Below are 19,433 nucleotides of genomic sequence, written 5' to 3'. Positions count from 1 at the left end.
GCCTTTTTTGGTATTGCATTCGTTGACATGAGTATAATTGCAGAAATAATTTCAATGGCATTTAAAAAATATGTTGGTAAATTTGTCTTAGGGGAGAGTGTGGTGCTTTCTAATTTTGCACCAGGCAGGTAGGCAAGTTGTGGGGGAAGCACGATTCCTCTGGCAAGTGTAGAATTATTTACCTCAACTAGAAGAAGAAACTTCTGTTTAAATAACCCCTTCGAACTGTCTGACACATAATAGAAGCTTGTTAAATGTTTATCGAATGAACAGAAGTGTCCGGGGAACTTGGAATATTTGAGAGGAATCAAATAAAAAGCACATATTTATTCAGAGATTTACCGTCTCCCTAGCTTTGGCTAGATGCTGTGGGGCTGCCAGTACGTGTGAGAGAATAATAATACCAGTGACTAGGTTTTGTGCTTCCTATGTGCCAAGCATCCTGCACTTCAATTTTTAAATTAAAGTTAGTTAACATACTGCGTAGTAATGGTTTCAGGAGTAGAATGCAGTGATTCATCGCTTACATATGACACCCAGTGCTCATCCCAAGAGGTGCCGTCCTTAATGTCCATCCCCCATTTAGCCCCTGCACCCACCACCTCCCCTCCAGCAACCCTTAGTTTGTTCTCTGTTTTTAAGAGTCTCTTATGGTTTGCCTCCCTCTCTGCTTGTATCTTATTTTTCCTTCCCTTTCCGCTATGTGCCAAGCATCCTGCACAGTGCTTTTTAAAGCTATCTCAGCTACTCTCTGAGTCGGGTAATGTTTTTATTTTACATAAAAGGATACCAAGGCTAAGAGAGTTCAAGCAACTTGACTACATGGCTAGTGATTGGTAAGGCATAGTGTGTTATTTTTTTTTTTCTTAAATAGTTTATTGTCAAGTTGGTTTACATAGTGTGCTCTTAATCTGTGCTCTTGAATCCTCCCAGACCAGCCGTTTTCTAGGAGAAGCTTATGTTCTTGTGGAGATGGGACATTTATAAGTGAAGCAGTTGGAGGTTTGGCATAGGAAGAGCCTCACTGTATTGTATGTTTCTTTTGCCATGTATGTGTGTGCTATCAAAATTTTGTACAAGTATCAGCTGTGTCATCGTTAAGTATGTACAATCTGGATTTAGATGCCTGGATTCATAATTTTTTAAATGTTTGTTTATTTTGAGAGAGAGAGTGTACACGAGCAGGGGAGGGGCAGAGAGAGAGGGGGATGGAGGATCCAAAGCAGGCTCTTCATTATCAGCAGTGAGCCCGATGCGGGGTTTGAAGCCACGAAGTATGAGATCACCACCTGAGCCAAGTTGCTCAACCAACTGAGCCACCCAGGCGCCCCTAGATGCCTGAATCCAAATCCTACTGGGACTTCCTTCTATGTGACTTGGGACATATAGTTTAACCATTTTGTACTATCATTTTTATTGTAATTATAAAACAGGATATAATAAAACTACCTCCCTCAGTGTTGTGGGGAATACATAAGATGTGTAAAATGATTCTGTACCCAGCAAAATGTATTTCCTGCTAGAATGTAAGCTTCACAAAGGCAGCGGTGTATGCCTGTTTTATTCATTCATGCATCTTACACATCTAGAATAGTGCTTGGTTATAAAACAGACATTCAGTAAATACGTTGTTGAATGAATGAATATATTTCAATGTGTAAATGCCAGCGCTTAGTCACATCCGCAGACATAATGAAGTAGTCACATGCTTGCACATTTATGTAGAGCACTGTTCCTCAGTCCAGGATACTCATTAGAACTACCTGGAAGGCTTTTAAATAGACTGATGCCAAGCTCCCCCACAGGCAAAGGTTGAACACCTCTCTTGGAGAATCACCGTGAAAATAACTGCTATAAACATAAAGTGATACAGGCATACTGTGTTGAAGATTCAACACCAGAAGCAATTTTTTAATGACTTAGAACCCTTAGGAAATGAAAAAGAACCTCTGTTTCAATAGTAATTACCTTCTTGAAAACTTCAATGCACATTGAAATTGTCAATAACGATTTTGAGTTCATATATACTATGGATTAGGATTTAGTCTCAAATAATTACACAAGGTTTGTGCCCATAAATAAATCTCTGGCGGGATATTTGGAGTTTGTGTGGGGCTTGGGACAATTTCCTTTCTATCATGTGGACTGTCCTTAACATTGCAGGCAGCTTGTCTAGATCAACCAAGAAGCACTGTGGGCTGCTTTGAATATAAACAAAGTTAGTGCCAAAATAGCATATGGGAAAAAGCACACCAACACATAAACATTGATTAAGATTCTTCTTGAAGCACTTGGGGAATTAAACAGAGGTACAGAATACCTTTCTAGGCAGCTGCTGCTTTTTCTAAAATGAAGAGATGAGTTCGCCAATTTCTAATGTGACAATTGCTTACCTTAGGAGACTTCCTGGCTACGGGAACCTCTTGATTCTCTGGTGCTTCTCTGCTCAGAAGGAAGGGGTCCTCATTCTATTCTATTCATAGAATCACCCGGAAAGGGAGTGCGCATGATGGGGATAGATTGAATCTGGGAGTCATGAAGTTGGAATCAGAGTGGAACCAGAGCGAATTGAGAGAAAATTGCAGAATGGATAATTAGAGGGTATCCTGGCTGAATAACCACCTGCATGTTTTCCCACAAATTAAAAAATAATTCTCTTTATGAAGAGTCTATGCTGTATGTTTCTTTCAATGAATACGTTATAAAAATACTAACACTCTCCTATGCCCTTTACAAATGCTGTATCAATAGGATTTTATTTCATGTTGATCACAAAGCCGTTTTGAGGTCTCTTAGGCTTCTTAACCCTGAGTTTTACCTCTTCCACCTTCTTCTTTAAAGAGCTGCTTTGAAGGATTTCTGGCCCTCTCCAGAAAGTATATCTCTGAGATGCACAGCCTGGGATATAATTCAAATCTTCCTAATCAGATTTTTCAACCCTTGATCTAATCAGCAAGCTGTTTTGCTTAGCTTTTTGGTCAAGTTCATTCATTAACTCAGAAAGCATTTATTGAATGTATGCTGGGTCTACCCCTGGGCTAGAATGTAATAAGATTAGTAGATGAATTGAGCCCTGTCCTTTAGGAGTTTGTAGTCTTATTGAATGAAGTCAAGGAAATAATAGAATGCTATTTAAAATGTATGATGGCTTTTATAATTTAAATATGTTAGAGGTCTTTCATGGCAGGTAATTGACATTAACTGTGACTTTGTGCGCCTGAAACTGCATTATAGAATATTTTCTCTTCGTATCTATTTCACAGTTAATATTGCAGTTCTCCTTTTCAAAGATTCTTTTGCCATGATAGTCATCCCAACAACATGTTGTTGCAAAATTAATAGGAAGAATTGCGGGCATTTCACTGTTTCACTGACTGTGGGTTTGGGAGGGTTCTGGGCAAGAGGAAAGAATGAGAAGCTGAAACCCCCCTGACTTTTTTTTTTAACTGGAGCATATTGTAACATAGAACCCCCGCCACTTCAACTCACCCCAAATGCTACCACTCTGAAATGTCATTTGCCACGCTGTTATGCCCAGATCGCGATCTCCCCAAAATCCCAAGACCACCACCGAGTCCGAGTCATGTATGCAAAAGCAAAAGGGGTTTATTATGGGTTCGAGCTCGGGCTCACGGACTTCACCAGCGCCGTGGATCCGTGCTGAGAGCCCCGAACAATGGAGGAGAAGGGTTTTTATGGGGTTTGTGACGGGGGAGTTACTGAAGTTGTGACATGGGAACAGTGATCCAATCATAATTATTCAACATTATTGACAGTGGGTTTAACCATACATTGTCTAGAGTATTCGTTACTTTTGGCGGGATCCAATTACAACATTTAGAGACCTTTAAATTCAACCAATCACAGAGCGAGCCTAGGGTCTTGTTTGGTGACTAACAGGTTAACTTTAACATTAGGTAACAGGGTCCTATCTATAGTTTCTATCTCCAGGCCTCTCCCTCAGTAATGTGGAGGGTGGTCGCTGGCCTTTCCTGATTGGGTGTTGCAAGGATGATTTCTCCTGCCTTGGGCAATGTGTAACTGCCTGATAGTTTCGGGGAAGCTGAAACTTAGGCCTTCTAGTTTAGAGGGGAAACTTAAAGCCTGTCATGGAGTCAGTTTGGTTTAGACGTTTAGACTTGTGTCCTTACACAACCAGGGTGAACCCATATAGAAAAATAACTTACACTAATTTTATTTGAGTTCTGAGAAATAATGAAATTGTTTTCGTATTTTGGAACAAAATGTATATACATAGATGAACTATTAGAGAAAGAGGTTTTCTCACATGGTTGTTTAGAAAGATGGAAAATGCTCTAATCAGAAGTTCCCTCCTACCCTGCTATAATACCTACAGATATTTTTCCTATTCTTCTAATGTAATACCCTCTTGTAAGGCCCATCGACAGTTATAAACTGGCAGCCGTTTTGATGTTTCTTACTTATTTTCCTTCTAATAAGTGTTCATATATGTCGTAGATATACAATTTTCTTCTGTTAATGTTACAGAAAACCAACCTTAAATTTCCATCCACAATGAGGAATAAATAACCTGCAGCCCTTATTTAATCATGTCTACTCACGGGCTGGGAAAGAGTGTCATTTGAATGTGATTTCATGCAGGGCTTAGTTGGGTTGAAGGTTTGTATGTCTTCTTATTGCCACATTTCTCTTCTCGAGACCCAAGCATCCCTTGCACCTTAATTTAGCTATTTCAGCAGTTTGTCCCTCCTGGCTGTTCTAATTAGGAATACAGGTTTTGGTGGTCAGCCAGAGTCTACAACTTCTGGTGAGTTAGACTCATTTGTCCTATGGTTTCTACTGTGCAGTTAGAATTTTATTCCCCCTTTTTTTTTTTTTATTCCAATCACAGCTCTCTGTGACTGTCTGTGAAAAGATGAAGAACTTGTATTTTTCTCACTTACCCAAGATTTAGGAATTCTTCAGCTCTTCCAAGGCCTTGAGCATAGGCACCGTTTGTTAGTTTTCGTTAGAACACTTAAATTTAGGTTGTGTTTTAAGGAATCAAAGGTGGAACCTGTAGATTCTGACTCCGCAGAGATCTCATTTTCTTGTGATGAAAGCTGTGACTTAGAATCACATACTGGCTCCTTCAAAGCCAGAGAAAAGTCCTAAAGAAAAGTGTTACAGAAATTCCTCGAACTCAGGTGGAGAAAAATACATGGGCCATGAAGGAGCATGGTATAGGAATCTTTAGTGTTCTTTTCCTATTGCTCAGCGGAATGGAAAATACTTTGGGGCGAAGGGTCCGATGTTACCTCTGGATAGTTAGTGTAAGAATTGAGTTGAATTCTTGGACACCCTGCTGGTGTCTGAGAATTGCTTGATGTTGAGGGAGCCCTGACCACTCCCACTCCCTACTCCCTATGCCAACTTTGAATTAGCTCTGGGAACCAAAAGAGTTGGTGTCAGTGAAGAGGCCAAAATTGATATTAATTTTTGCCTTGATGAAAGAGAGGAAAGAGAATATTGTGTCATCAGAGTGTGTTCATTAAAGGTCTACATACTTGTAATGACTCTTTGGGGGATTACATAAAGCAGCTCTGTGTGCTACCCAGCTTCTGAACGTAGGCTACAGACAGTCTTCATGTGATCACTTACGACTACTAAAGACCTTTACATTATTTCTAAGACTTCCTGTGTGGGAATATAAGAAAGGGTGAAAAAAGGGCTGGGCACTTGCTGAGCTCTTAGACATACTTGGCCATTTATCAGTGTCTGCAAGATCTTGGATTCTTTTCTAGATTCTACCAAGCCTTCCTTTGGGTTTTGAGGCTATTGTTTATCTTGGTCAACTACAAATTCCACATCTGGGTGGGTGTTTGCAGAGATCAGTGAACGGAACAGAGATATCATCTGCCTTCTAGATTCCAACAGAGCTTTTACATTTTGCTCTTACTCCTCTCCCCTTCCCAGGCAACTTCCTTTCCCTTCACTGGCTCAGTCATTATGGGATTCACCCTACATTGAGCCATCACTGCCTTCCTTTTCCCCATCTCCCCATCTGTAGCTTTGTTCCTCTGGGGACCCCATGTGTCTGCAGGTCCAGTTTCCAAAATGGCAGATTCTTACTACAATATTCACGTCCTGTGAGATAGGATACGGAGAGCTAATGGGGTAAAGTGCTTAATAAAGTTGCTAATGCTTTTCTTCAGGGCTCCCCCTCAATGGGCCTGGGTAAGTTAGTGCTTCCCCACCTGCACAAATATACTTGCTTTTGTCAACCTAAATAAAGAGGTAAACCAAGGCAAGCTTGAATTATCAGAAATTGAGTTTATTTGGGAATAGGAGAGGAGTTGCAGTTCAGGACATGAAAACTGTAGCAAGCTACAGGTAAGTCCATTAACAGTGTGGAGTGGGTTATTTTTATGGCCAAGAGCAGGGAGTCTAGCCTGAATCTAAACAACAAGTTCATTGGCTTGAGGATGGGGAGACAATCTTGGTGGATGTTCGCTGGTTGAGGGATAGGTTTCCAGTCTTCAACAAATCAGTCTCTTAGTTCTTGCATTTCACTTTCCTGAGGGTGCATGTGGGAGATTCTCCAGTTCATACCCTCTTTAGATTAAAGCCCTTCCACACTCCCATAGAGCAGTTTGAAAACTTTAGCTCACAGAAGGAAGCACATGGGCAGCCGTGCTTAAGTGCAGATTCCTGGACCTCACCCTTAGACCTATTCAGGACTCAGCTGCAGGGTCACAAGACCCACCTGATTCTAGTTCAGGTAATTCTTAAAGCACCTGTGGACACTCATGTAGCGGGAAACCTCTCTTTTCCAGGAAGCCATTTAGTTAATTAATGAATCAGCACTTATATTTCAGCTTGATACCCTTGTCTGGCATTTTTCATGGAGCTGTTCAGAAATTTAACATACATTATTAATGAAGATGCCACAAGGTCTCGCCACTTTCTTCCTTTATCTTGCTGTTCTCATTCTCTCCACCAGTCTCTCTTCCAGTCTCCCTTCCCTTCACCCTAAAGCAAAAGCAACTCGTATTTCTTATCTTTGCAGACCAAGGTCAGGGCTGACTTTCTCAACCTCTCCTGATTTATTCCCTCCTTTCTGACCTGCACTTTGTTATGTTCCACTCAACAAACCTAATCTAAGCAACATATTTTGATTTTTGTCTTTCCGTGGGCCTTGGTAAGAGATTGGCCTTTCAGCCTGTACCATTTCTTGCCAGATACAAATCAGTCTTTTCCCATTTGGAGCCTCAAGCTATCTGCAGAAGGCGTCTTCAAGGATGAGGGAGGATGCTCTTAAGAGGAACAAGACTGAATTTGGAGCTGTGACTAGCTTGGAGAGCACTTTGTTGGGAGATAGAGGAATTTCGATAGAAGACCTCCCCTGAGCCTGCTTTTCTTGCCTTTAGTCTCTGGCAGCTTTAGAATTGTCCAAGTATTGTGACTACCCAAACCCTAGGTCTTTTTCTGTAAATGGAGAGACCTGCATTCTGCCCTCCACTCTGAATAGGGGCATCTAGAAATTGCATTCTGGTCCTGAAGCAACATGACCCCCCAAATGGTCCCCGCACTCTCCCTGTCTTTTGAGACTTGCCACCCTCTATCTTCACCATACACTTGAGACACATATACTCCAATACATTTGCAAAGGTTTTTGCATGTGGAAGTCTAATTCAGGCATTGTTTTTTTTTTTTTTTTTTTTTTTTTTTTTACCCCAGGGGAAATTTTTAGCTCTGTTTACCTTCTGATGTCGGTTTTTCTTTGTGTTTTTTTTTTTTCTTCTGGCTGCAGGAAAGCAATCTCCCGGGCAGGCCTGCAGCACCTGGCTCCTGTACATCCCCTCAGCCTTCCTGTGGCAAATGGTCCAGCGAAGGAGCCCAGAGCGACTCTGGACTGGAGTGTAGGTGTTGGCTTTTTCATCTAAACAGAATTCAATTTGCATGTGTGTCTCTCTCATTCTTAGGATCATGGTGGCTGCAAAGCAAGACTTAATAATTTTCAGTATTGCTTACTGACCGATCTTCAGATACATAAGCCATAGCTCCATTCTCAGACTCCCAGCAACATGGTTCCTTTGTATGAAATCAGATGGGTTTCAGACTAAAATAAAAACTTCACGAATCATTTGAAGCACTACTGCCTGGGTTTGCAGCTGGGCGATGTAAAATACCTCTATGCACGTGCTTTATCGGTTCTTGCCAAGCTGACGATGAATAGAGCATCCCCTTAGCAACATCCTGGAATCTAAGCCTGATTTCCTCAGATCAAGCTACCTTCTTTTCTTTTTTGGTGCTTTTTCCCCCTTCCTGAGAAAAGATGACTTCACTTTACATTTTAGGCACTTTCTGCCCTCCCGTCTGAGATACTACTTCCCCTAACAAAGGTAGATTGGTCTTGTAAAAGTGGTTTGGGTAGAGTAGCCAATTTGAACCAAAAGACATCCACAAAAACTATTAACTGGAGCTGAAGATTGCATTCTGAAATTCTTCAGTTAATTAGAATACATGTATTGAGGGTCTTCAGTGAGTCAAGTTCTTGGCGAAAGACATCTGTAACTGTGGACTGAAAGGCTTTGTTCCTACTGAACGAATGAGGTATAGGGAACAGCATGAAGGTAGAGGACAGCTGCCCTGAAATTCTGCCAGTCTGGTCTTGATCGTTCTATTTGTTTAGCATTTCTCAGTTGAGTTCAACAATGGGGATAATTCACGTTCCCCCTTATGAAAGAGCATGGTGGGATGGGGAAAAGGAAAAGAGTTGTTTTTCATTCATTTAATTTCTTTTTGGCCCATATGTCATGATTTCATGTCCTTTTATATTAAAATAATTCTTCCTGTCTCCCAAGAACACACTTATTGACATTCTTACTTTACATTCTGGACACATGCCAGTGTAGGCTGCCTACATTTATGAAGTTCCAGACAGAAGACTGGACTTAATTGAGATGCAGCTTCTTCCTTGATAGAGCCCTGAGAATGCTCCAGTATCGCCTGTGCGTGCTGAATTGGTACTCAGGAAGAATGTTCCTTTCCTGGACTTTCCCTTTACTCTAGGATACTTACTTAGTAAACTCTTAAACCATAATAGAGTATAGAATATATTGATACCACTGTTTATATAATTAAAAAATAAAATGTATAAACAAACAGATAAATAAGATCAAAGAGCAACATTCCTGGACTAATGATGAGAATGTTATGAATCAGGGACCCACATCAGTTAGTTTCATATTCATTACGCCTAAGCCGTCCTCTGACCTAAAGAAGCAGGACCCTGTTTGAGAGGCAAGATTCTAATGAGGGCAAGTTTAAATTATTTAGATAGAAAAAGTCATTAAATCCTTTGCCCCTTGTGTGACATCCATCAAGTTACTAGATTTCTTTTGGCCTCAGTCTCCTCATCTACACATGGGGACAATTGTGGCCCCTCCCTAAGGGGGACTTCCTAGGTGTTATTAGGATCAGATATGGAAGTAAGTGTGCAAGTTCTTTGTAAACTGTGCAGCCTGAAGATTTATTTAATTAGAAAAAAATAACGATTAATTCATTAACTCATCACCCCATTGAGCCCCTGTTTAGTGCCAATGCCTCTTGCTTCCTGGGGATTCTGAGGTGGGGAAGATCAGTTTCTGCCTTCAAGAAGCTTAGGAAGCAGTCAGTAGAGAAGAAACCAATAGCAAAAATACCTAGAATAGAGGAGCACATCTTCAGGGAGTGCCAGGAAGGATGCTTCATCCCCTATTTGATGGTAGAAATAGTTACCAGAAAAGGCTTTGAAAAAGAAGTGTCCTGCTTGAGCCGAAGCTTGGCAAGATGGTGTGATTTTCTGATTCCTGTAGAGATGTATGCACTCTAATATTTCATCAAAATGGTATTTTGGGCTAGTGGTGGGAGGCTGCACTACATAGCGGGGGAAGAGTTAGTAGGGACCAAGTTCTTTCTTCCTCCCTCTCCTTTGATTGTGGGTGCCCTGTCATCACGCCCTGGAGAAATCATGTCCTGGCAGGAAACACTCTGGGGATGTTTAACAGCAGAGGGAGCACTGAAAGCCTCCTCTTTAGACACTCCTTCTGAGGGCATATTTGAAGATCTGACATGTAAGGACCTATAAAGATATGACTCTGGAAAAAAAAATGAACTGTGGGCTGTTGTTGCTATTAGTGAACAGAAGCCAGTGACCAACATGACAATTCCTTATTATGATCACGTAGAACATGTTTCTCAGAAGAGAGGAAGAATAGGCAGATTGTTAAAAACATTTTAGACACTTTTTTTTTTTTTTTGCTAAGACTTGCCCTTACTCCACAATTTTTGGCTTTTCCTAACAAATATGCTTTTCACCAATTTAATTTATGTCACCTTAGTGTGCTGGTCTATTCAAGTTGCTGAGCCATGATTTTCTTTGTTCTGCTGAAAGTGGGAGCCCAGGCCACAGGCTTGACCGGTCTCTGTCATTCCCTCATTCCACTCCCCTGCCTGGCTCCCAATAGAAAAGTGGCATGACTGTCCCCTCTACCAGCCCACTCTTCTGGACTAAAGGCATTGAAATGATCAATTTACACTTATTCACTAATAGTATTTTCTGAACTGTACTTTGGCTTGGAGCCTTCTATGAGTCTCCCAAATGAGGAGGAGGTTTAGGGGGACAAGGGTCATCTCAAAGGCCTATAGGACCATGACCTCCCGACTTAGGTCACCTCCCTTCTCTGCATTTCACCAGTGAGAAAACAGATACAAAACCTACTTGTGGAGCATCCAAAGTTGCAAGACATATCAGGCTGAATTAAAAGCTGGAATTAAAAGCTTAGTTCCTACGTTTTCTACCTGTTGTAGAATCCCAAAAGGGCTCTTGTCTTGACTCCAGTATATGTACCAAAGTCTTTAGAAGGGGCACAGCTCTTTCCTGAAGATTTTTGTGCAAAGGGCTTTGATGTACAGCCTGCTTGTGGGGGTGCCTGAGACCGAGGAGGGCACTGGCTTGGTGAGCCCAGACATTAGGCACCTGTGCACTTCGGCCAGTTGTATACCATTGCAGGAGTCAGTTTTACGTGTCGGGTGCACAAACCTAATAGTTTCCATCAAGTATTCATATTCTCGTTTCCCTACTTAGTGATATATATTCTCTTTCTCTTATTTTTAGCTGTTCCTCAGAGTCCTAACACTTCGCTCTTGCTGTGATTTACTCAAATAGTTATGACTTCTAGGATTCCCTGTATCACATGATCTCATTTTCTTGGCGACCCTTCATCAAAATTCACTCCTGCTGCTTGAGCACAAGCTTGCCCCTCCGTGCACGTTTGGGATAGAAACCTGAATGCTGATGTGTGAGGAGTAGTCCAATCAGTCTTCAGGATGGTGCCTGAGCCTTCTATTGACAACAGTAGACTCGTGGAAATTGCTGTTTCCTGTAGAGATTCCCTCTCTCCCTCTTTGCCAGATGATGCTCATCTTTTCAACTGAACTAATTCTGTTTATTTTATTCACATTTTGCTTTGTTTCCTCACAGTACCTCTACACACAGTGCATTGTCTTACAAATCTTAGAACCAGATTGGTGGTTTTTGGTTGCTTTTTAAATTCTAGGTCCTCAGTTTGATGTCAGGCTCCTTGAAGGGAGGGGCAATTTGTTCTTCTTGGTTCTTCTTCTTCACCATGGAGAGGACAGCATCATAGGCCTCCCCACTATCTGGCTACTGATGTAAGGGGACAAATTGATTGTAGCTTTTCTGTTCAGTCACTGAGAAGGGGACATTTTACTGAGAGTTGACCGGCACTCAGATAATCTCCAGTTCCTGAAAGGCTTGGTAGACAAGAGTCCAAAGCCTGCTTGAAAAAGAAATAGATTTATGCTATTTGAATCCCAGGTAATTCTTTTCAAATTTCCTTCCTAGTATAGTGCATTGGGTTAAGTCTTAAAGGATAACAGTGTTCTGATGTCATTCCTCCCTTACTTATCCCCTTTTCACCTTCACGGTGACAACCTGTGGGGGCTGCTCCCATGGACACCATGCCATGCATGTCAGTAAAGCCACTCTTCAGGGAAAATAAACAAAATTGCCAGAAAGGGAGTAATGCTCAAATAGGAAAAAAAAAAAAAACAAAAAACACACCTCATCTCCAGGGCTGGAATCCAAGTTTCTAGTTTAGAATGAGTTAGCCCCTTTAGAAATGTGTCTGTTGCATAGATAATGTGTGTCTTCTCTTAACTGTCACATACCTTTTCCACAATGGAAACTTAATTTGGACTTAGAGATTTCTCCCTTGTTTTTAGTGTTATGGCAGGGAGCATAGGAGCTAAGTCTTCCTCTCTCTCCACTGTTGAATAATAAGTTTTTGCCCATTACACTGCCTAAAACAACTTTCAGAGCAATGGTGGAAAAACCACCCAGATCTTTTTTAAAGGGTGTGTAGGCTTTACATCGATTTTAATTTCAGTTCATTTTTTCTCCCTCTTTTGAACATTATCTCCCATTCTGAAGGCTATGGAAAATAGCTTCAGCACAAATAAAGCCAGATTCTAAATCCAGACCACATTTTCTTTCTTCTAGTTGATGATGCTATGAAAAGAAGCTTTTTCTCCTAGGCAGGTAGAAACATAACACAGTAATACACAAGCTCACCACTTGGTTCAGGGACAAGATTAGGGAAACAGAGTCTTCGTGCGGGATTGGTTTAAACTGGGTTATGAATCTAGGTCATCTTATCTTTAGAAACCTTGAATGAAGAGCCAGGAGGAGGCAGGTGTGTATGCGTGCATGCGCGCATGTTCTCATTTCAGTCTTATTTCAGGTGGCACGTCCTGACAGGCCTAGTGCCTTTAGGCCTTAGCTCTTGTCCCTTCAGGTTTGAGTGTTTTCCCTGATAGGGACTCTCACCTCAGTGTTTTCCCCACTCCCATCTCCATTTCAAACACTGTTAAATCAGGTTAATCAAAGTATCAGATGGCTGAGAGGTCATGAGGAGCTCACCACCTATAAATTTTACCTATAAATCAGTGAAGGTCCTGGCCCTGGTCAGCCCTGGTAGTAGTGGGACAGATCTAGCATGATTTCATGCACCCCCGCTAGTCCTTTATTTCCCCAAATTGTGAGAAATTTAAATTAAGTCAACTGGCTGCTGGGGGATATCACTGAATCCCGTAATCTCACAGGTCACTGAGAAACACCTGAGTCTAAACTTCTGCCTCCACGTAAGTGATTATCTAAACTAACACTGCCCAAATGAGAAAGAAGGAAATCTGGCCATGTGTAGCAACATGGATGGAACTTGAGGGTGTTATGCTGAGCGAAATAAGTCAGGCAGAGAAGAGAGATACCATATGTTTGCACGTATAGGTGGATTAGGAGGAACTTAACGGAGGACCAAGGGGGAGGAGGAGGGGAAAAATAGTTGAGGAGAGGGAGGGAGGCAAACCATGAGAGACTTTTGAATGCTGAGAACAAACTGAGGACTGATGGGGGTGGGGGGGAAGGGGGGTGATGGGCATGGAGGAGGGCACTTGTGGGGATGAGCGCTGGGTGTTATATGGAAACCAACTTGACAATAAACTATTAAAAAAAAAAAACTAACACTGCCTAATAGAAATATATGTGAGCCATAAAGTAATTCTAAATTTTCTAGTAGCCACATTAAAAAAAGGTAAAAATAAGTAGACAAATTTAATTTTAGTAGCATATTTTGTTTAAGCAAATAAATAAAAAATATTACCATCTCAACATGTAATCAACATAGAAATTATCAGTGAGATGGTTTGCATTCTTTTTTTATTCCACAGTGAGTATTTAAAGTCTGCTGTGATTTTTACATTGACAGCACATCTCAGTTAGTGTTAACCACATTTCAAGTTCTCAAGAGCCATATGCTTATTGGACAGCACAGATCTAAACTATCCTAGACAAATTCTATCTATTATTATCCTGAAGACTTTCAGGGAGAGATAGTCCAGACTTCTATTTCCTTTTGAACTTGTAAGGACATTTGCATGGGATACACATTTATAACTTTCTTACTATTTCAAAATATTTTTATAAGCAAATGTCTTCCTTTTGTATAGATTATTTGCTTCTAGTGCCAGTGCACTCTATCTGTGTTATTCAGTCTAAAACTCCTCCCTATCAATACATACATTTTGATCTTTGCACCTATGACCATTAATAGGACTTCAGGAGAACTTGAGAGCAAGGAATCATATATGTATGTATAAATCGATTTCTGTATCTCCCTACATGGATCTCTACTCTTAGGTAGCTAGATCTGTTTTTATATACAGATCAATATGTACAGACATATGTATATCTATGAGATTTGTCTCAGTACTCACAAAAACAGAAGAAATGTTATCTTCATTTCAAAATGGGAGAGCTATTTATTTTTTCTTTCTGGCACAGATGGATACTCTGAGTTGTATATTGTTTGAGATGGTATTTCAAGGTGGATGTGTAGAGAAGAAGGAAAGAGTTTCCTGGGTGGGGAAAATGGACTAAACAAAAAACATGGCACAAAGGAAGGAAGATATGGCTATATTTAGAGAAGTAAGAAGAACAAAGAAAATGTACAAAGATGAATACAAGAAAGATTAAGGATAGATTGGTGTCATTAATAGAAGGTCTAGTACATGAGATTAAATTTGTTTTTTGTTTTATAAATAATAGGGCATCATTTAAGCATCCTGAATAAGAGAGAGGGATAATCTTAGTTATATTCTAGAGGAATTAATTTTTCAGCAGTGTAAAATATCAGAGAGGATGTCAGAATTAGAATTCAGAGCAGAAGAAACTAGGACCCAGGTTAGATACAGTCTTCATTATGCAATAGTAGCTTGGGGGTAGATGTAGATAATGAAAGGAAATCCAGGCAAAAATATGAGGCCTGTATTAGTTGAGGTAGACTAGGCTGCAATAAATAAAATGCTCAGAGATATAATTGCTCTATAGAAGTGTACTTCTCCCTCACGTAACAGACCAGGACTGTTCCAGGTAGGTTGAGTGGGAGGTGGGTCCTGTTCCACATAGTTATTCAATGCCCCAGATAGTTGCTCTTACATCTTCACCAGATGGCTTCTGAAATCATCCCAAAGGGCCACTTCTCAAATATCCAGTATGGGAAAAGAGAATAGATGAATGCATATGGAAGGTTTCAATTGGCCAAGTCTGAAAACAGTACATGTCACTTATGCTTATGTTCCATTGGTTAGATCTTGGTCACATGGCCACATCTAATTGCAAGGGAGGCTGGGTAATACAGTATAGCTGTATGTCCAGGAAGAAGGAAATAATAATTTTGATGAATGGCTATCAGTCTTGGCTACAAAGGCCAAGGAAAGAAACATGGATAATGCTAACATCTGCGGGTTATAAGGGAAGAAACACTGGAATGTGTCCACCTTCAAACTGCCAGTTATTTTACCAGCAAAGTGGGTTTATTTGTGACTAACAGAGGTATTGCAACTTGGGACATGCAAACTATGGCTAACCATAGGTGAGTCTGGAGATCAAAGGAGAGGAACGTTACTTTATAGAGGAAAGGAGTAAGTTGAGAGGGGCTGCTCTGAATGGAAGTCCATTGGAGAAAAGTGAGAGTTCAGGGAGGTCATGACTTCTTGTTTAGCTGAGTTGTGGCATTTTCTTATTGGCTGAGCTTGTTGCTGGGCAAGAAGATATTCTTTTCTCCTGCTGGAATAGTAATGTAGGCTTCTTCCTGTTGAGAATGCAAGGTAAGTCTCTTCCTGTTGGGGGTCTGCAATTAATGACAAGTAGTAGAGTGTAACAGCTTCCCTATCTGGCTTCCTGATCCCATTTTAAGTGAGATTTCCTTTATTCAGTTTCACAAGAGTAATCACAACAGTAATAATAGAAACTATATTGAGCACCTATTAACTTCTTATTGTGTGCAAGGTATTGAACTTTATGCATTTTCACATTTAAACATCACTATGATCTTGTGAGTGAAGTATAGTTATTATTATAATTTTAGTGGTGAGTAAACTGAGGTTTAGGGGAGTTAGAGAGGCCCTAGGTCATATAGCTAGTCGTTGGAAAGTCTATTTCATGTTTATTAATACTGAGCTAGAGAAGGATTCATCAGAAAGATAAGAAGAAAGCCATAATAGTTCATTTGTCTACTTTATTCTGTGTGAGTGCCATCCAAACTGGATACCTTTATGCACAATTCAGGAGTCCCCAATACCACCTTCATTTTTGACATCGATTGCAGATTCGGGAATCCCCAATAGCATACCCAAAATGTTTAGTAAACTACTAGAATAACTCACAGAATTTACTGAAAGCTGTTATACTCACATTTACGGCCAATTACAGTGAAAGAATACAGATTCAAATCTGTCAAGGGAAGAGGTATGTGGTGCAGCCCTCAGGAATGTTCCACAGGTGGGGCTTTCAGTTGTCCTCTCCCAGTGTATGTGTGGACAGTGCTAACCTCTCCTAGCAACTGTAAGTGACAATACATATAGCATATTCCCACTGATCTGAACCTTAGTGTCCAGAGTATTAATGGGGTGTCATGTAGAAATGGCCGATTCCTGCGTGGTTGACCTTAATCTCTAGCTTCTCTGGAGGCTGAGCTGATATACGGCTCTAAGCCCCACCGTAACTCATTGTTCTCTTGGACTATCTGCATGTCCCAAGGCCCCAAGGTAAACAGGTAGTCTTATCAGGCAGGACATTCCAAGCACTTAGAGAGATGACCTTCCTAGAGTTGAGGGCAAAGTGCAGACTTCTCCTTGGGTAACTTCTTTATTATGTACTTTATTAGGCGTCAGACAAGACAGATGTGCAAGAAAAGGATGAGGCATGGGAAAAAATGTAGTGTAGAAAAATGTGTGCTTCATCATTGTCTCACGTGACTTTTTTTAAAAAAAGGCTTTTCTTCTGTTTGTGACTTTACAAGACTGTCATGTTTCTATTAAGCACCCATGTTTACTTCTCACAGTTTATGATTCCAGACTAATGGACAGATAAACATAATTACCCCTTTCTACCTTTTGGAGTTGCAGATAACAAATATGTACATTCATTCATTTAGTCATTGATTCTTAATCTTTCATCTTTTCAATTCCCAAAATTTATTTGTCATCTACTATTTTCCAGGCACTTAGTCAAGTACTGGACAGTCAGTGTTCACATGGAGCTTAGAATCTAGTATATGAAGAAACATTAATCAAATAATCATGCCAATGAGTGGATAGTTGCTAACAGAGATAAATTATGGAAAGGGAAGATGCTTTTATGAGAGAAACTAACAAAATGACTTAGACTTTGGAGTCAGTGATGGCTTCTTGGAGGAAGTAACACTTGATTTGATGACTAGAAAGTGAATAAAATGAACTGCATAGAATCAGAATGGAGAGGAATAAACAATTTGGATATAATAAACATCATAGATAGTGAATGGCCTTTGACGATGGGCTATTGGGACATTCCAAGCCAAAGATTTTGGAGGATCCAGTGGTAACAGAAGTGGCCAGTAATTGAGTTTCATACCCCGTTTGAAACTGGAGTCAGTAACATTAGCTGGTGTATAGGAGTTAGAAAGAGAGATATAGAATGACCCCAACATTTTTGGTAAATATTTGCAGTTGTAAGAATGGAAATACCATTTGCTGAAAATTTAGAGAGATTAGAGTAAAAGCAGATTTAAGGAGTGTATCAAAAACTGAGTTTTGTGAGACTACAATTTTGAGATGCTTATTGGTTTTAAGTGGAGATATTGAGATAGCAGATGTTGTTTTTTATTTTTATTTTTTGTATGGATCTGAAGTTCAAAGAAGAGGTTTGTACTGTGTGAATAATTTGGGGAGCAACAATTAATAGATGGACTCTCAAACCATAAGAACTAAATGTAATATCCTAAGGACTAGATGTGATGGAGAAGAGTAAAGATCTGAGAATGAGCTGTGGGATGCTCTAATATTTAGAGTTTAGGAATATAGGAAAGGTCCAAGAATGAAGACTGTGATGGAGTGGCCATTGAGGTGCAACAAAAATGAAAGGAGTATAGTGTTTCTAGGATGCAAGTGTCCCTAAAGGAAGGGAATGATCATCTGTGTCAAAAGCTGCTGATTAAGATAAAGACTGAGAATTGGCCATTGGATTTAGCCATGTGAAGTTGCTGATGATCTTTTTTTTTTTTTAAATTTTAAATTTTTTATTTTTATTTTTTAATGTTTTTATTTCTAGGAGAGAGAGAGACAGCGTGAGCAGGGGAGAGTCAGAGAGAGAGGGAGTCACAGACTCTGAAACAGGCTCCAAGCTCTGGGCTGGCAGTCAGCACAGAGCCCGATGCGGGGCTCGAACCCACGAACCACTAAGCGAAAGTCGGACGCTTAACCGACTAAGCCACCCAGGCGCCCCTTAAATTTTTTTTTTAAATTTATTTCTACAAGAGAGAGAGAGAGATAGCATGAGCAGGGCAGGGTCAGAGAGAGAGGGAGTCACAGACTCTGAAACAGGCTCCAAGCTCTGGGCTGGCAGTCAGCACAGAGCCCGATGCGGGGCTCGAACCCACGAACCGTGAGATCATGACCTAAGCAAAAGTCGGACGCTTAACCGACTAAGCCACCCAGGCGCCCCTATTCTGTTGTTTCTTTAAAGGCTTGTGCATTGAAGGCTTTTCCCTTATCCCCAGGATCTATCCATCCTGTTGACTTTGAGCCTTCTCATTATGTATCTGTAGTTTCATGTCTCTTTGCTTAAAATCTCTCTGGACTACCATATGCCTCATCTCTCTTCCTCTCTTACCTTTTTTTCTCTGGTGACTGTATATCAAGTCTAATATATCAGTCGAGACATGTTCTAGAATTTATTATTTAACAACTTGAAGGGTAGGGTAGGGTCCACTGGATTATGAGGTCTCAGACTCTATGCACATGAGTCACTTTAGAACTTTGAAAACTCATGATGTCCAGGTTTCACTTCATGTTAGTTAAAATAGACCTTTTGGGGCTGGTTCCCAGGTATTCTTAAAAACTCACCAGGTCATTTTAATGAGCAGTCAAATTTGAGAACCAGCAGGTCAGAACCACTGTGGCAGGAAGCCTCTTGTCTTTGTTCCCTCTTCCCTTACAAAGGACAGTCTTTCTAATCAGATCACCACTCCAGAGTGAGGTGAGCTAATCCTAGCGGCCGTGCTGTTCCGGACTCTGAGTCAAGGTTTTCAGCAAGGCTCTGCATGCCTGCTGGTGGTATGTATGCAGGGGGCACATAGCCCCTGGCCCAGGGGAAGCCTACCAGCCCCATAAGTTAGTGGGGTGCTTGCAAATCTGAGTCCCTGGGTCTTGACTGTTCCTACCTGCCGTACTTGACCTACCAGAAGTTAACTTCTGGCCAGCCTAGTTTTTCATATTCATTATCAATGACTTTTGACCATATGACCCACTGCAACATTTTATTTGTCACTTTCTAAAACTCTTGGCAGAATTTTACCATTTTTGGTTTC

The 19,433-nt window shown here is 40.7% G+C and overlaps 1 protein-coding gene across 1 annotated transcript in view; it reads left to right on the top strand.

Moving 5' to 3' along the window:
* DGKI (diacylglycerol kinase iota) overlaps positions 1-19,433 on the top strand; it is a gene marked incomplete at its 3' end in the record, with an annotated part of 307,501 nt that overhangs the window by 136,294 nt on the left and 151,774 nt on the right. Inside the window, exon 2 of the mRNA XM_039233998.1 lies at positions 7,775-7,883. Within this exon, the coding sequence (XP_039089929.1) occupies positions 7,775-7,883 (109 nt within the window). The remainder of the gene's footprint in view (positions 1-7,774; positions 7,884-19,433) is intronic.

This window comes from Hyaena hyaena, unplaced genomic scaffold, assembly GCF_003009895.1.
Source record: "Hyaena hyaena isolate Hyena2069 unplaced genomic scaffold, ASM300989v1 scaffold_82, whole genome shotgun sequence".
Taxonomy (NCBI): domain Eukaryota; kingdom Metazoa; phylum Chordata; class Mammalia; order Carnivora; family Hyaenidae; genus Hyaena; species Hyaena hyaena.
This window is presented reverse-complemented; position numbering and strand designations above follow the sequence as displayed.